We start from the raw sequence: 17286 nt of genomic DNA, 5'->3' as shown, positions 1-17286 counted from the left end.
ATATATGCATAATCATGTTAAATGCTTTTCCATCTTAAGCAAAAAAACCTTATTCTTAAATTCTCATGGATGAGTATTTTGTTTAGACAACTGTAGGAAAATTCAATCTGTTGAATGAATGGTCTAGTTTCACCACAGCTTACTGGTGGAATTCTCCAAGATATTTTGAAGAATACTTTTAGTATGGAGATTTGCTGTCTAATAGTTTATAAAACAGCTTCTGATGTAGAATTCTGAACTTCATCATAGCTAAATGTGAGGTAGTTATTAAATTTTTTTAGATCATAGTGATGTGTTACACAATTTTGATGTTTCCTGCTATCAGCAGCATTGCTCACTAAATTCAGGATCATTTAAGATAAGCATTCTTTAGTTTCTGGTGGTGATGACTAAGTCCAGAAAATTTTTTTAAAAAAATCTCCATTTCCATAAAAAATGACACAACAACCATTTATTCAATTATTTTTTCAACATATTTGAAGTCATGTGTTTGTCATCAATGGAAGACCTTTTAGATCTCTTCAATCTTAGCTGATTCATCAATCATTTTTCAATGACTGATATCTTTTTACCCTTTAAACCTCTCCTCTTCATTAATCTCTCTCTCTCTCTCTCTCTCTCTCTCTCTCTCTCTCTCTCTCTCTCATCTATCTAAACACAGATATAGACACACACACATGCACACACACATACACACACACACATTTGTGTATTTTTACTATCCTGTGAGAGCGGATTTTCAGTCTTCATGTATGTAAGTATATATGTGTATGTGTTGTGTGTGTGTGTATAGATAAAGTCTTTGAAATGTGATAAAACTAGCTTTAGTTAAAGATATATTAGTTGCAAGCGAGCAGTTCTTATATATTTGTCAAACATGTACCATGGGATATTACCTATAAAAAATAGGAAGAAGAGCAGTACAGAAAAATAGGAATTCATAGGAGACAATATTTAAGGAGACAGTAATAAATCAAACCGCATAATATAACAGGTTGAATAAAAAAACAACAACAGTTAAGAATGCAATGGTCTTCTAGAGAACCAGTCATTAAAAAGATTTTTTTTAGGTTTTTTGCAAGGCAAACGGGGTTAAGTGGCTTTCCCAAGGCCACACAACTAGGTAATTATTAAGTGTCTGAGACTGGATTTGAACCCAGGTACTCCTGACTCCAGGGCCGGTGCTTTATCCACTGTGCCACCTAGCCACCCCAGTAATTAAAAAGATTTGCAAAAATACACAAAACCATGTCACTCCTGTCACTACACTAAATTGTTTTTGTTTTGGAAAATGGTTATTATATATTTATTGTGACAACTAATATCTTTATTATCTTTTAAATGAATTAATAGACAAATATTTAAAATCTTATATTTTCATTTCTAATAAATTAATATTAATAGATGCAACTCACATGCATAAAAGCTCTTTGAAGTCCTCAATAACTTTTAAGAATATAAAGGGAACATTAATAAATATTAAGACTATATAAAGGGGTCCTGAGATCAAACTGTTTGAGAACTGTTGCCCTTTATCAGAGATCACCAGTGTGGCATAGAAGCAGATGTAGAAATGAGGTAATTTCAACTATCTGGAAGCCTATCAGAGTAGTTGAAAAAAGCAGAGAAGAGGAAATGTATGACATATGCCACCATCTTCCTTTTCTTAGAAATGTGGACAAATTTTGTCCCTCTTCAAGCTTGGGCTATTTTTTTGTTCTTTATGAACTTTTAAAAATATTGGAAACATTTACTCCTCCTCATGTTATTTTCCCCATAATATTATGAACACCTTCATAGCAAAAGCTATCTTTTTGCTTTCTTTTGAATCCCTAATATTAGTACAAATGCCTGGTTCTCATAGGAATCTGATAAATGGTGGTTGTGTTTTGTTTTTGTTCTTTGGACAGGCAAAAGTGAGAATATCGATTGAGCCAGATACAGAATTTGTTCTCCTTTATTTTGATGAATATGAATATGAATGCTGAAATGTTATTTGCCTATGTTGGGGGACCTTTATGAATAAGTTTTTATAGTTAACAGAATTATGCTGCAAGAATTTTCAGCATTCTTGGTAGCCACAAACAAATGAGCACACAAGATACAAATATATATATATATATATATATATTCATTTATCTGTATATATATATATATATTATAGATGTGTTTGTGATATGTTTTCTATATATCTATAGATATTATATGTGGCATCTATCTATAGATCCATATCCATAGCTATATATATATATATATATATATATATATATATATATATATATATATATAAACATTTCCTGAGTTTGGATAAGATGCTACAGGACATGTAGTCAGGAAATGTTTATTTTTCAGCAAGAGATGAAGGATTAATAAAAAAGAAAAAAATATATTCTTTAGCATAGCCATTTGCACTGGACCCATGGATACAGTATTTTGTCAGTTAGTTAATCAACATTTGAAAGCCCTGTCTACATGTTTCATTGTACAGGAAAAGGGGAAGGGGATGACTGTTAAAAGTTCTATGAGTTTTCTTTTGTAATGATTAAGAGATTGGGGGAGAGAAGGTACTGAAGGAGACATCCTGTGTATTTGTATAACAGCAGCAAATATATCACAAAATCGAGTCGTTATGTTCTCCCCCCCCCAACCTCAACCCCCCAAAAAGTATCCTTTCCACAAATACAAAGCCCTGAACTTCACTCCTGGTTTGCTTTTCATTGCCCTTCTGGTATGTTATTTTATATGACATTTTTTTCCTATATGCTTCATAAATTAAAATGGAAAGCAACAAGAAAACCCTTGGTGTTATAGGGTAAGTATTTAATTTTTATTGGCTGAAATGTCCCAGAGGCTGGGGCTGGAGTGAAGAAAGGGGGCCTGAGGCTAAGTATTTCCTCTTTTCTAGAGAGAAAGGCAGGTAGACAAAAAAGATAAAGGGAGGGAGAGTGAAGAGAGGAGACCACAGAGAAGAGAAAGAGACCTGTCCCAAAAAGTCCAGATATGGACACAATCAATCCATGAGGTTTGTTGGATTTTTCCCTTTCAAGAATGAGGAGGAAACATAAAACTAGACCCTACAGTAATATCTATGGACTATATTTGTATTCTCAATTTCTCTGATTATAGTTCTTGCTTCATAGAGGTTTCTTATTTTGATTTGAACTGTGGATTCAAGTAGGATAAACCAGAAGATATGCTTTAACCTATTGGTGTTGATGTCCATCCTTCCTTTTTTTAAATGAAGACCAGTGACATCACAGGGTGACTTGCAGGTGTATTAGATTTAAGTAAGGCAGAGTTGCACAAAGTCATCCAAATCCAGCAACAGGACAAAAGTCAGATTTGGCAGTGGTCTGGGATGCAGTGGATGACCTCGGCATCTTTGACATCACCTGTTTCAACTGCCTTGCTAGCCTTTGGAACAAACTCTTGTCATCTGCCCATTCTGCCAGGGAAATTCTTAACATGCTGGGGGGAGAGACATAATGTGTTCAAAAAAGACTAGTACCTTTGGTGTGAAAGCTCAGGGCTGCTTTCCCTCTTTTGGTGTCCATTTTTCACCCAATTCTCAACTGTAGTTTTTAGAATTTCAATTTTGAAGAAACTGCTATGAGAAGGGATTTGATTTCCCAGTGATCACAGAAATAGCAAGTGTTGGAGCTGAAAGTCTGTTAAATTTTGTTACTCCAAATATAGAACTTTACAAATACAATCTCAGCCATTAGGAAGTCTTGAGTTCTACTCAATTTCTCCCTCAGCTTCTAAACTTTTTTGAGATAATATAGCATATTAGAGAAGCAGGATGGATGGTGGAAAGAGGAGTCAGGCTTAAATTGACCTCTGGAATACATTAGTTGTGTAACCATGGACAATTTGTGTAACCTTTCAATGTCCCCAGGAAATTCTCTAATTTTGAGATGAATTGCCTATCAGTATTGGTGAAGGACCTTACCACACAAGAAGTTCCCTGTACCAATGAGATCACAGCTCCTCTATCTCCTCAAATAAATGTATTGGAAACATTCAAATAAGAATGATTAGAACACGGTTGTGCCATTAAATAAGAGTCAATCATAGTCAACAGGATAAATATTACCAAAGATTGAATTACCTTAGCAATATCAGCATTGTTTCTTTGAAAGAGAGTAGGTGTGAATTCCTCTTCAAAACTGTCATAAAAGATGAAGCTTTCTGTCGGATCTATATCCATCTGCATATATTCATACAAATCTGATAGAGAAAGGGCTCATGTCAGTATTCACCTTGACATTCTCAGGATGAGGACTTTAGTGTTTAATCCTCTCCCTGGATGATCCAGCAACTTGTATTGATTTTCTGAATGATACCAGTTGCTAGATTAGGTATAGATTTATTGGTATAGATTGGTATAGATTTATATAGAATCAGCATTTTGGAAGAGAGTAGCTTAGATCTAAAAAGAAATCTGTCTGTGGATAGGGAAATTGTGAAATTATGTGAAGGCCCTAAGATGTGCTGTTTCTATAACTTTTATTTTATTTATATAAGGCAATGGGGTTAAGTGACTTGCCAAAGGTCATACAGCTAGGCAATTTTTTTTTTTGGTTTTTGCAAGGCAAATGGGGTTAAGTGGCTTGCCCAAGGCCACACAGCTAGGTAATTATTAAGTGTCTGAGACCGGATTTGAACCCAGGTACTCCTGACTCCAAGGCTGGTGCTTTATCCACTACGCCACCTAGCCGCCCCACAGCTAGGCAATTATTAAGTGAACTCAGGTTCTGACTCCAGGCCCAGTGCTCTATCACTGCACCACCTAGCTGCCCCTATCAGCATGAAGGGATGTTTAAAACAGCAGCAACAACAACAGAGAAAGTCAGTGATAAGAGAGCAGTTTGGGAAATAAAGAGGAGTAGTCAATAAAAAATTGAAATGGATCCATCAAATGGCTTTTAGAGGGAATCTACTAGAGCATAGATTTATGGCTGGATGTCATCTGGGTTAATGAGGAAATTGAGAGCCACAGAGGTTCAATGGCTTACCTAATGTATTAATTAGCAAAACTGAGATTTTAACCCATGTCCTTTGACTCAAAAATCTCAAACTCAAAAATCAATCTTTTTCTCTACCAAACAATACTGTGGTTCATTGAAGCATACTATAAATGTAGTTAATGTTAAAATAGGCTCTAGGTGGTACCACCAGCATATTGGGCACCTGGCCTGCTCATCTTCCTCCCTTCAGACACTAGCTGCATGACCCTGGTCAAATCAATTAACCCTGTTTGCCTCAGTTTTCTCTTCTGTAAGATGTGTTGGAGAAGGAAGTGGTAAACCACTCTAGCATCTCTGCCATGAAAACTCTAAATGGAGTCACATAGAATCAGAGAAGAGTAAAAAATGACTGAACAAGAAATGTTAAAATAGCCTTCTTCAATAAACAGTGGTATCAGACTGAAAAATGTGGGAGAAATCTGGTCATCCTCTATGGGCCTTTGCATCCTTTTAGCTTCCAGAAAGCTATTTCCAAGCTTTGGTATTTTAAGCAAAGGCAAATTCCAGTGAACATGGTGGAGAATTTGAGCATTAACTGTAGAGAAAGAAATGAAGGGGGATTCCCTCTTCATATCTTTTCCTTAATATATATATATATATATATATATATATATATATATATATATACATACATATATATATATGTGTGTGTGTGTGTGTGTGTGTGTGTGTGTGTGTGGCTGTATGTAAATGGGTGTGTGTGTGTGTGTGTGTGTGCACGTCTATCAATCTTCTGTTTTAACTTTCACTTTCATTTCTAAATATATCCCATCTCTCTCTTCTGCCCTTTATCATTTTTCTTAGGTACAAGGGTACCTTGGACATCTACATGGTGCAGTAGATGATGAGTATTATTGGACTTGGAGTCAGGAGGATGGGAGTTCGAATTTAACCTCAGGCAGTTGACATTTGCTAGCTGTGAGACCTTGGGCAGGTCACTTAACCCTGATTTCCTAGAATCCAGAGCCAACATCCTGATTCATATATGACCATTGGACCCAGATGACTCCAGAGGAGAAAGTGTGGTGACATAGCACAACCCCGTCTGTTCCAATTCACTTGCTTGTGACGGCATCACCTCCCTGGTGTCGCGGTCTTCTTCAAGAATGAAGGACAAACAACAACAACAAGGGTATGAAAATGTGAGTGGAGCTGGGAAAAATCTAACACATTCATGTTAGAGCATGGCATGAAATCTGGGACCCTTAAAGATAAGGGGAAAGGCAAGACCCCCAAAGCTATTCTAAAAACATTTTATAGACTGGAGATTCAACTGGAATCTGAATATCCTTAAGAGCCAAAAAGGATAAGTGGTTCTTCTGGGAGGCTTTAGGAAAAAAAAAAAGAAAAACAAAGGCCAATGTCCAAGTCTTATGAATGTGTTAAAAATAAATAAAAAGTGTTGGTTTTAGCCCAAGGAGGGCTGTCAGAGAAACTCAGACATATAAGCTACAGCAGCAGAAGTTGAGAAGGCAGATCAGAAGTCTTTGTCTAGTTTGGGGTAGTCATGATGGCAGAGAATGATTCTTACCATTTTGATATCTTACAATGCAGAGGAGGAAATACAGTGCCAAAGAAGCCTGGGTGACAATTTGGATTTTTCTATGATTGCATAAAATGGCCAATTCTGCTGCCAGCTGACCCATACATGGAGCATCGACACTTATCTGGGAAAGACAGGAGAGGGAGAGAGAGAGAAACTTAGTTTATTTTAGTATGTTCTCTATAGCATGGGGCATCTCAAAAGACACTGACAGCAACACCAATGATGTCCATAATGAATTGCTAATTTGATTATGAATTATTAATTTAATAAGATTAATGAATTACAATAATGTTTCAACTATGCTGAAAGGGAAGGAGGCACCCCAGAATGAGACTGATTTAGTGAGAGAATTGGGGTCAGGCAGAGATGAGAGCTTTTGCCACTGGTAGAGGTTGGAGAGGTCCAAGAAAGAAAATGCCTTTGCAAAGATGTCACTGGTGACATCTAAAATTTCAGGTGTAGCACTAAGCCCCAGTCACCCTACCTACTTATAGCTTTGAATCTGATAACATTTGGTAGAGTTTATAGAGGTAGTTTTAATACTCTCAACTTCATATGTAGCAAATTGCAGGTTATACCAGAGGTTCATAGACAAATCTCTTGGAATAACCTCTTGGAATAATCTGATTCCTTTATATGACTGGGAATCCCTACTATGAAATTCATGGCAGCATTCTCCTTCATTTTCTGTTTCAGCTCTGGAATAGTTTAGATTAAAACTGTTTCTAATCAAATCTAGTAGATTAGATTATAATTGTTTGATTAGGATAGAGAATAAAGAGGAGTAAATGTCAGAAAAATGATCTCTAGGCTGCCTTTCAATGCTGTAAAAAAAATAGAAAAATCCCAGTGGTTTGTCCAGTTGCTTGTCCTTCATTCCTGAAGAAGACCATGATAGCAGGGAGGTGATGCCATTAAAAGCATGTGAATTGGATTTGAATGAGAGGGTGCTATATATTTATGTAGATATATGTATGTATATGCATATACTTACACACATATGTATATGTGTATATATGTATACACACACATATATGTGTGTGTGTGTGTGTGTCTTCCCAATTTACAAGAGCTGACATGCTGATTCTGTGCATATAAATGCATAGTTAATCCAAAACCTTTTACTAGAATTGCCAAACAGGAATGATTTCCTTGGGCCACTGTTTCTTTTTTTGGTGTGGAGCCAATGTAAAGATGAGGACCCAAACTGGAATGTTTCAGGCTCCACTTACGATTCTCACTTCATTACAGAAAGAATTTTAATCATAGAAGCAATGATATAAATGATGGATAATAAATAAGGATAGCTATCCCTGCAAAATAATATTTAATTTATAATTTAAGGAGAAAGCTCTATTTAAACAAAAACATTACAAGAAACACTTTTGTGAGAACCTTATCTTTCATGGATAAGAGTGACTCCCAGGAATGATTCTTTCACAAACCTTTTTCAACAACAGCAAAAACTTCTTGTGGACCCTAATAGTAATTGAATATCTTACTTAAAATATTCTGAAATTTATTTACTCAGTTAAAGCAGAAATAAATCATTTTTAGAGCAAACTTTGGATCATTAATGCAAATTGGAAGTTTTCAAATCTCTAAATAGGAACTCCTAATGTTTAATGTTGTTTCCAAAGAAAAATATGTTCTAAATTCCAAATAACCCTCTTTACAAAGAGATTAACATTCCCCATGGCCCATATAGGACAGAAGAGGCCCAATCATCATCCATTCTAGGACAAGCAGTTCATGTCCATAAGAAATTCTGCAGAAGACATCCATTGCTGAGTAGTATACTATGTATTCATGGATGTGCTCAGACTACTCCTTTGGAAACATGATGTGATATAGAGATACTTGATGTTTAAATAATCCTTTCCTAATATTTCATATCACTGACAGAAATGCTCTCAGGCATCCCTCTGTGTCTATTAAAAAAATAGAATGATTTAAGTGGAGGGGGATGGGCACTTCAGAAACGTAGGCTGCAGAAATAGGTAGTAAAGGAATCTCTTATGACTTACACATTCTTTAATGTTTCCGTATGAATACTTTAAGACTCTACCTATGATGATCATGGCTCGTTCCTGCAAGTAAGTAGGATTTCTGGTCATCCATACAATCATTTCCTGTTGGGAATGCAAGGGAAGTAAAAGAATAAAACACTGAGTCAAAAGTTGAAGCTAGGATGACCTCCCAGTTCTACCATTGTGTGCCTCTGTGATCCTCAGTTTCTTTTAAAATTTAGGATTATAGTGATTGATCATGGCTCCCCACTTCAGAGATTTATCTACTTCAAACCTCAAGCCCCATTCACTGTGATTTTAACAAATAAAGAAACTTAAGTCCAGGTAAGTCGAGTGATAATAATGATAATTGATTATATATCAATAGTACTGTGAAAAAAATTATTGATAACATTAAAAATAAATTGGTTTTTAATCTAACTTTATTTTTCTTTTATAAATTATTTTTGAATAAGAAAGAATATTTACAAGTGCACAGCACAATATAAGAAGAGTGTTCACTGTATTTATATTTCAATTTACCTTTTTTGAAAAACTAAGTCTGCACATAATTTTCAAAGGCACTGTTTTTTGTGCCCTTTTCTAAATTTCCTTTTATTCTCTGCTGTGTACTTTTTATGTTTTTTCCTCTTTCTCCCCACCCTGATCTAGAGATGACTGACATAAGCTATGTATATGTATGTATGTGTGTGTTTATATGTGTGTACACACATATATGATGTATGTGTATTATGTGTGTATGCTTGTGTGTGTATATGAAAACATTTCTATTTATCAGCTCTTTCTTTGAAGATAGATAGTATCTTTCTTCATAAATTCTTTGTAATTGATTTGAGTATATATATAAATTCACAATGACTTTGGATCCCTTGAGTTCCATACCACTAGGTAAAGTTTACAGAAATAGTCTTAATGATCTCATTTTCAAATATGGCAAAGTGCAGTTTACATCAGAGACTCTCTCTCATTCTATACAATTTTGTCTCAGTTCTGCTCATTTTATTCTTTTTTATTTCATGCAAGTCTTTCCATGTTTTTCTAAAAGCATCAAACTCATTTCTTATAGCACAGTTGTAGTCCAATATGATCGTATACCACTACTTGTTTAGTCATTCCCCAATTGATGGGCATCTCCTCATTTTCCAGTTCTTTACTATCACAAATAGAGCTGCTATAAATATTTTAGAACATAAAGGTTCTTTTCCTTTTCCCCTAATCATCTTGGGAAACAGATCTCATATTGGTATGCTGGCCAAAAGATACAGACAGTTATTACTCTTTGGGCACAATTTCAAATTGATCTCCAAATAGTTCATAATTCTACCAACAATGAATCAATGTCTTAATTTTTCCATGTCTCACCAACATTTATTGCTTTCCCCCTTCTAGCATTTTAGTCAGTCTGATAAGTGTGAGATGATATCTCAAAGTTGTTTTAATTTGCATTTTTCTACTCAATAATAATAGAAAATATTTTTCATGACTAAATTATTTTGCTTTCTTCATCAGAAAATTGTAGGTTCATATCTTTTTACCATTTATCAATTGAGAAATGAATTTTTTTCTTATAAATTTGAAAAGGTTTTTTATATTTTATTTGAGATATGAGACCTGTATCTGCAAAACTATAAAATCCCTGCCCTCCCTCATCAAATTTTTTGTTTTCCTTTTGATCTTGACTACATTGGTTTTATTTGTACAAAAACCCTTTAATTTAAAGAAATTGATATTATCCATTTTATACTTCATAATACTATTTCTTGATTATTCATAATTCTTAGCGGTAATATGCTCCATGTTCTAATTTTCTTGTGATATTTACCTTTATAATTAGGTCAAATATTCATTATGATCATACCTTGATAAATGGTACAAGATAAGGATTTATGCCAAATTTTCTCAGACTGCTCTTCAGCTTTCCCAACAATATTTACCAAATAGTTAATTAACCTAAGATTTAAGGCTTTACACATATCAAAAACAAGGTTACTATTATCATGAGCATCATGTGGCTACTCTATTCCACTGATCTACTTTCCTATTTCTTAGCTAGTACAGGATAATTTTGGTAATTACTGCATTATAATATAAAATCTGATGCTGTTATTCCTTCTTGCATTTTTCATTAGTTCTTTTGATATTCTTGATGTTTTGTTCTTCCAAATGACTTTTGTTATTTTTTCTAACTCAATAAAATAATTTTTTGTTAATTTAATTGGAATGACATTGAATAAAAAAGTTTAGGTAAAATTGGTCATTTTTATTATATTTGCCCTGCCTACCCATGAACTGTTAATATTTCTCCAATTATTTAAATCTAATTTTATTTATGTACAAAGTTTAATAATGTTGTTCATATAGTTCCTGGGTTTGTTTTGCCATATGTACTCTCAGGTATTTTATCTTATCTAGAGCTATTTTAAGTGGGGTTTCTTATACTATCCCTTTTTTGTAGGCTTTTATTTGTGATATATATAGGAACGTTGATGATTTTTATGGGTTTACCTTATATTCTGCTAGTTTGCTAAAATTATATTTTCAATTAACTTTCTAGTCGAGTCTTTAGGATTTTCCAAGTATATTATATCACTTGGGAAAAAATAAAGTTTTATTCTTTCACTGCCATTGTGATTCATCTCTTTGTTTTTCTTCTTTTACTATTATTGCTAGGATTTCCAGTGTAATATTGAATAATTCTGGTGACAATGGGAATACCTGTTTCACTCCTGATCTTACTAGGAAGGCTTCCAGCTTACCCCCATTACAAATAATGTTTGATGATAGTTAAGGTAAATGCTTTTTAACAATTTAAGGAAAATTCCATTTATAGCTATACCCTTAAGTATTTTGAATAGGAATGAGTTTGATACTTTATCAGAAGCTATTTATAAAACTATTAATATAATTTCCTACTTTTATTATTTATATAATCAATTATATTAGTAGTTTTCCCTAAGTCAGACTTGCATTCCTAGTATAAATCCTAGTTTTCACAATGTACAATCTTTATATTATTATAGTCTCCTAGTTAGCATTTTATTTAGGATTTTTGCATTCATATTTGTTATTGAAATTAGTCTATAATTTTCTTTTTCTGTATTTCTTTTCCTGATTTAGCTATCAATATCATATTTGTTTCATAAATGAAGCTTAGCAGAAACCCTTCTTTGCCTATTATTCAAAAAATTTATTCAATATTTGAATTAATTGGATTTTAAATGTAGAATTGACTTGTAAATTCATCTGGTCCTGATTTTTTTCTTAGGGAATCCATTTATGGCTTATTTAATCTCTTTTTACTCAAATAGTTTTATTTATATTTCCTCCTCTCTTAATCTGGACAGTTTATTTTTATAAGTATTTGTACATTTCAATTAAATTATTAAATTAATTGGCAATAATTGGACAAAACAAGTTCTTAAAATTTTGATTTCATCTTCATTAGAGTTATAGTCATTGTTAATACCAATGATTTGGTTTTCTTCTCTTTTTAAATTGTATTAACCAATGATTTTTCTAATTTGTTTTTTCATAAAATCAGCTATTTATTAATTCAATGATTTTCTTAAACTCAATTTGATTAGTCAACTTTAATTTTTTAGATCTTCCAATTTAGTATTTAATTGAGGATTTTTAGTTTGTTATTTTTCTAGTTTTTTAAATTGCAAGTCCATTTCATTTGTCTGCTCTTTCTCTAATTTATTAAAATAATCATTTAGAAATAAACATTTCCCTCTGATTACTGCTTTTGCAATAACCCTTAGGTTTTGATATATTGTCTCATTATTGTCATTCTCGAAATCATTATTTCTATGGTTTGCTCTTTAAACTTGGTTAATAAAGGCCAGCTAGGTGGCTCAGTGGATAGAGCACGGGCCCTGAAGTCAGGAGGGCCTGAGTTCAAATCTAACCTCAGATGCTTAATAATTTCCTAGCTGTGTAACCTTGGGCAAGTCACCTTAACCTCATTGCCTTGCAAAAACAAAAAAAAAATAGATGAGTAAAGTCTTCAATTAATATTTATTCTGCATTTCCATGGGCCTTTATTAAATATAATTTTAATTATATTTTGATTTGAAAAAGGATACATTGAGTATTTCTGGGTTTTTTTGCATTTAACTATAAAAATGTTATGCCCTAATATATGATCAAATTTTTAAAGGTACCATGTACCACTAAGAAAAAGAATATTAATTTCTATTCCCATTCAGTTCTCTCCTAATATCTAAAATTCTATTCATCACCTTGACTTCTTTATTTATTCTTTTGGTTAGATTTATCTAATTCTGAGAGGAAAAGATTAAAATTCCCTACTATTCTGGAACTATCTATTTCTACCAATAATTCATTTACTTTGTGTTTTTAACTTCTGCTTTAAAAATGTAGATGCTGTAAGAGGTTTAGTATTGTTATTACTTCTTTGTTTATGACATCTTTATCATTTATTTCTATTTCCTCTTCTCTTAATCTCAATTAAATCCAATTTAACTTTAACTTTGAGATTAAGATTGCTATTCCTGCTTTTTTCCTTCATTTGCAGAATAAATCCTGTTCCTGCCCTTTATTTTAACTGTATATTGTGTGTGTGCTTACTATGTGCTACATAATTTATTTTGTGATTCTGTAATTTTTCAGTCCTATCTGACTCTTAAGGTCCTTATTTGAAGTTTTCTTCTTGGCACAGATACTGGAGTGGTTTGTCATTTCCTTCTCTGGCTTATTTAACAGGTGAGGAAACTGAGCAAACAGTATAAAATGACTTGCCCAGGATCATACAGTGTTTGAGGCTGGATTTGATCCTTGAAAGAGGAGTCTTCCTTATTTCTGTGACACCTAGCTGCCTGTTGAGTGCCTGTCAGCTAACTTATCCTTTATTCATAAACTAAGACTTAGTCCAACTGTTGTCAAATTCTCAGGTGAACACTGAAGAGGCAGGAGACAAAAATGACAAGTTCTCTGTTTATTAAACCAAATACAAGTGCTTAAATATCCTCTCCAATTACTGGTCCACTCCCACTCCTGAGGCATTCTCCAATCAACCAGTAAAAGAATGCTCCCAGGTTTGAGGACCGCAGGTGATAAAGGTTTACTTCTTCAGACCAGTACTCCCACATACAACAGTCCCTTACAGCTGCCCAAATAATATATGTGTGTGTGTGTGTGTGTGTGTGTGTGTGTGTGTGTGTGTGTGTGTGTATACACAGAGATATCAGATAGCTTGAAAAATCATAGTATAATAGAAATTTGACACCTGGCTCAGACACTGATGAGTTGTGTAACTTTGAACAAGCCCCTTAGCTTTTTTCCAGATTTTAGTTTCTTCATCTATTAAATGGAGTTAATGATACTTAGTCTGCTTCCCTTAGAGGTTTGACTTAAAATGCTCTAAGTTCTTTGTAATAAACAAAATGCTTGATAAAAAAAGAGTTATTATTCAATTCTATTCAATTTAACTAACATTTATGAAAAATAAATTATGTGTATGATACTGTACTAAGAACAGTATACAGTGATTAAAAATAGTAATCCCCACCATCAAGGGATTTATATTTAAAATATTAAAATATGATAATATAATTATAATATGATAAATATGAACATATATTTATTGCTATGTTGTAAAATATATTATATGTAATATATTATTAAATAACAAGATAATGATATGATTTTTAACATAATGAATATAATTGATAGAATATAATTAATATAACCATATATAATATAAGGGAATTCTTTATTATAGGAATTTGAAAACTGCATATTAAATCATGGTTTATCCTTACTCCAAACTCTCAAAACAAGTTTATATAAGCATATTAAAAGAATATATATTATTTTTAGTATCAGTAACCAATAATGGGGCAAGGAACAGTGACATTAATTTTTGTTTTTTCTTGTTTCTATTCATCTGTCTCTAGGAATAGGAACTGGATCTATGATTTTCTTGGTACTGTATAAAGAATATCCAGGTGAGGAAATACCTTTTCCCAAGGCAGATCATCACCCTTTCTACAAATGAATCTTAAGTGTCTCAGAAAGAGATGCCCAGTAAATAGTCTAGCATCACTTAGGATTTGTCAGAGGTGGAGCATGAACCTGGGCTTTGTTTGCAATTTCCATAAAAAAGGCTAAACTTTTTTTTTTGCTACCCAATTCTAGAGTTGATGAGTTAAAGGGAAAAAAAAGGGACACAGGAGACAACAACTGAAGCATGCCTGGATTCCTGGACATACAACAGGAATATAAATGTCCAATTTCTGTTCAAGAGCTAAATAAAAAAATCACCCTTCTTGAGCTGCCTACTTTACCCTTAAGAGCTGTAGTTTGTAGAGGTCTTTTGATACCAAATCCAGAAGTGTATTCTCAAAGATTGTTAAAATTTCTTGATACATTTCCTGAAAAAGAAAAGGAAACCAGAATTATGAGCTGGTATAAACGACTCCATGAATGAGTCTGTATTCATCACAATATGGGTAGGAGTTAGGATTCAGGGATGAAGACATTGTCTTTAAATAGAGGACATGCTGATGCCAGCACCACCTATCTTATGACAAATGAGCCTAAGGCAGAAGCTGGACATTGAACAGTGATACTGAAGATTCAGAAGGACCAGAGACCTCTCTACCCCCATTCAGACCTCCTCTTTTTCCTCCCATTCCATTAATCTTAAGCAATTTTCATTAATGTGCTGCTCATTCCACTTCACCATTAAGTTCCAGCTTTACCTCCAGTCACCCAATCCCCTTTTCCTTGTCCCTGAGGGGATTTTAAACTCATTGGATAATACATTTAGAAGTGGGAAGAATTTTAGAAGTATTCTAGTCCAAACCTTTCATTTATATAGGTGAGGAAATTGAGGCCCAGAGAGATTAAAAGTCATTAAAAACCAGAATTTTGGAATGGAAACACACATTCACAAAGTGCCTATTTTGTGCTAAGTGATTTTTGTAAACATTATCTTGCTTGGTTCTCACAACACTCCTGCATGGTAAGTGCTGTTGTCTGCATTTTATACATGAGAAAATAAAGACATAGGTTAAATGATTTATTTAAGATCACACAGCTAGATGATGTTAATATCTGAATTCAATTCTGTCTGATTCTTGGTCCAGTGTTCTATCTCCTGTACCACCTAGCTGCCTTGATATAGGATTATTTGATATTGCATATGATTTGAAGCAGGTGGATGACATAATGGATGAGGAAGTTGGGTGGCACAGTGGAACAAGTCCTTGGTTTAGAGTCAACAAAACTCATCTTCTGGAGTTCAAGTCACTTAACGTGCTGTGGCCCTGGGCAAGTCATTTACTCTTGTTTGTCTCAGGTTTCTCAACTGTAAAAATGAATCAGAGTAGGAAATGACAAACTATTCTAGTATCTTTGCCAAGAAAACCCTCACAAAGAGTTGGACATGACTGAAAAAATGAATAAACAACCCAGATCATTCTTAAAATTCTGCAGTTTTTACCCTATATCCGTACCATGGAGAACTCCCTAAAGACTCATCTCCCTCTCTTACAGAGGAGGCCTCAGGGCAGTATATTTGGTAACCACCACTCCTTGTCAAAGAGAAGAGAAACCAGAAATCCTTTCAGCTGCAGGAGAAAGATGGTGATCAAGAAGATGACTTTTGACAAGGGACATGGAACTATATCTGGTGAAAGGAATGAAAGGCTCATGCGGCTTCTAGGACTTTGAAGTAAGAAGGGATCATCCAGATGCAGCCTTCGTCTCCCCCAAAACCTATCTTTCACAAATAAGGAATACAAGACTCAGAGAATTACAAACATTATCTTGCTTGAACCTCAAAACACTCCTGCTGTTATCTCCATTTTATATAGGAGGAAATTGAGACACATATTACATGACTTATCTAGGGTCGCACAGCTAGTGTATGTGATTTGACCAAGTTCACTTAGCTTTTACCAAGATGGTAGCAGAACCTATGTCTGTTGTCCCCATTCCTCTTCTCCTTCCACCCACAATGAATGAATAGAATAGAATGCTACCTCAATTTCCATTTTTTCCTCTTGAGTGTTTCCTTTGAGTTTCAGCACATTTAAATCTGACATGGAGAACACAGTTCTAAAGCATTCTTCTATTGTCTTCAGTTGACTATCAAATTGCACTAAGGGATCCACATAGCTAGGAAGAGAAACAGAATTTAGTTCCTTTTGATTAGTTCCTTTTAATCTCCTTAGAAGAGTCAGTTGGGGATCAGGATAAACTCCTTTATGGAATAAGGTTGTGAGCTAAGGTAGAAGCTTCTTTGAATGTAAAAAAAAAGTGGCAACTTCCTCCTTTAATAAGATCATTTGCCAATATCTGCTCAACCTTTTCAAAGTGCCTACCATGTAGAAAGTGAAGACTACTGATTAAAATAAGGCATCCTTTTGAGAAATACTCTGTAGAAACTGGACTTTGTATTCTCTGATGAAGGGCAGGAGGAAGCTGATGGATTGGTTGAGCTCAAGTGTTTTGAGCTATAGAAGAACTAAGGCCTTTTGAATATTTACCCTAAGCCTTGTACTATAGCGACTCCCAGGTAGCAGAGGTCTTCCAGGATGCCTAAGGAGGAGCCCACCACCCCGGGGGAGTCCAGAGCCTGTTCAAGTACACATCAGAATTTTGAGAAAGCCTCTGAATGATTCCTTCACTTCTAGTCTGGGTAAGGTAG

At 34.1% G+C, this 17286-nt stretch overlaps 1 protein-coding gene across 2 annotated transcripts in view; it reads right to left on the bottom strand.

Moving 5' to 3' along the window:
• MROH9 (maestro heat like repeat family member 9) overlaps positions 1-17286 on the bottom strand; it is a 76120-nt gene that overhangs the window by 44524 nt on the left and 14310 nt on the right. For both annotated transcript variants that reach the window (XM_074221987.1, XM_074221988.1), the window contains exons 4-8: positions 16619-16754; positions 14918-15004; positions 8604-8708; positions 6562-6697; positions 4112-4230 (exon numbers count right to left, since the gene is read on the bottom strand). In XM_074221987.1, the coding sequence (XP_074078088.1) occupies positions 4112-4230; positions 6562-6697; positions 8604-8708; positions 14918-15004; positions 16619-16754 (583 nt within the window). The remainder of the gene's footprint in view (positions 1-4111; positions 4231-6561; positions 6698-8603; positions 8709-14917; positions 15005-16618; positions 16755-17286) is intronic.

The sequence above is a fragment of the Macrotis lagotis genome, chromosome 2 (genome assembly GCF_037893015.1).
Source record: "Macrotis lagotis isolate mMagLag1 chromosome 2, bilby.v1.9.chrom.fasta, whole genome shotgun sequence".
NCBI lineage: Eukaryota > Metazoa > Chordata > Mammalia > Peramelemorphia > Peramelidae > Macrotis > Macrotis lagotis.
Note: the sequence above shows the minus strand (reverse complement) of the source record. Positions and strands in the feature narration are given on the sequence as shown.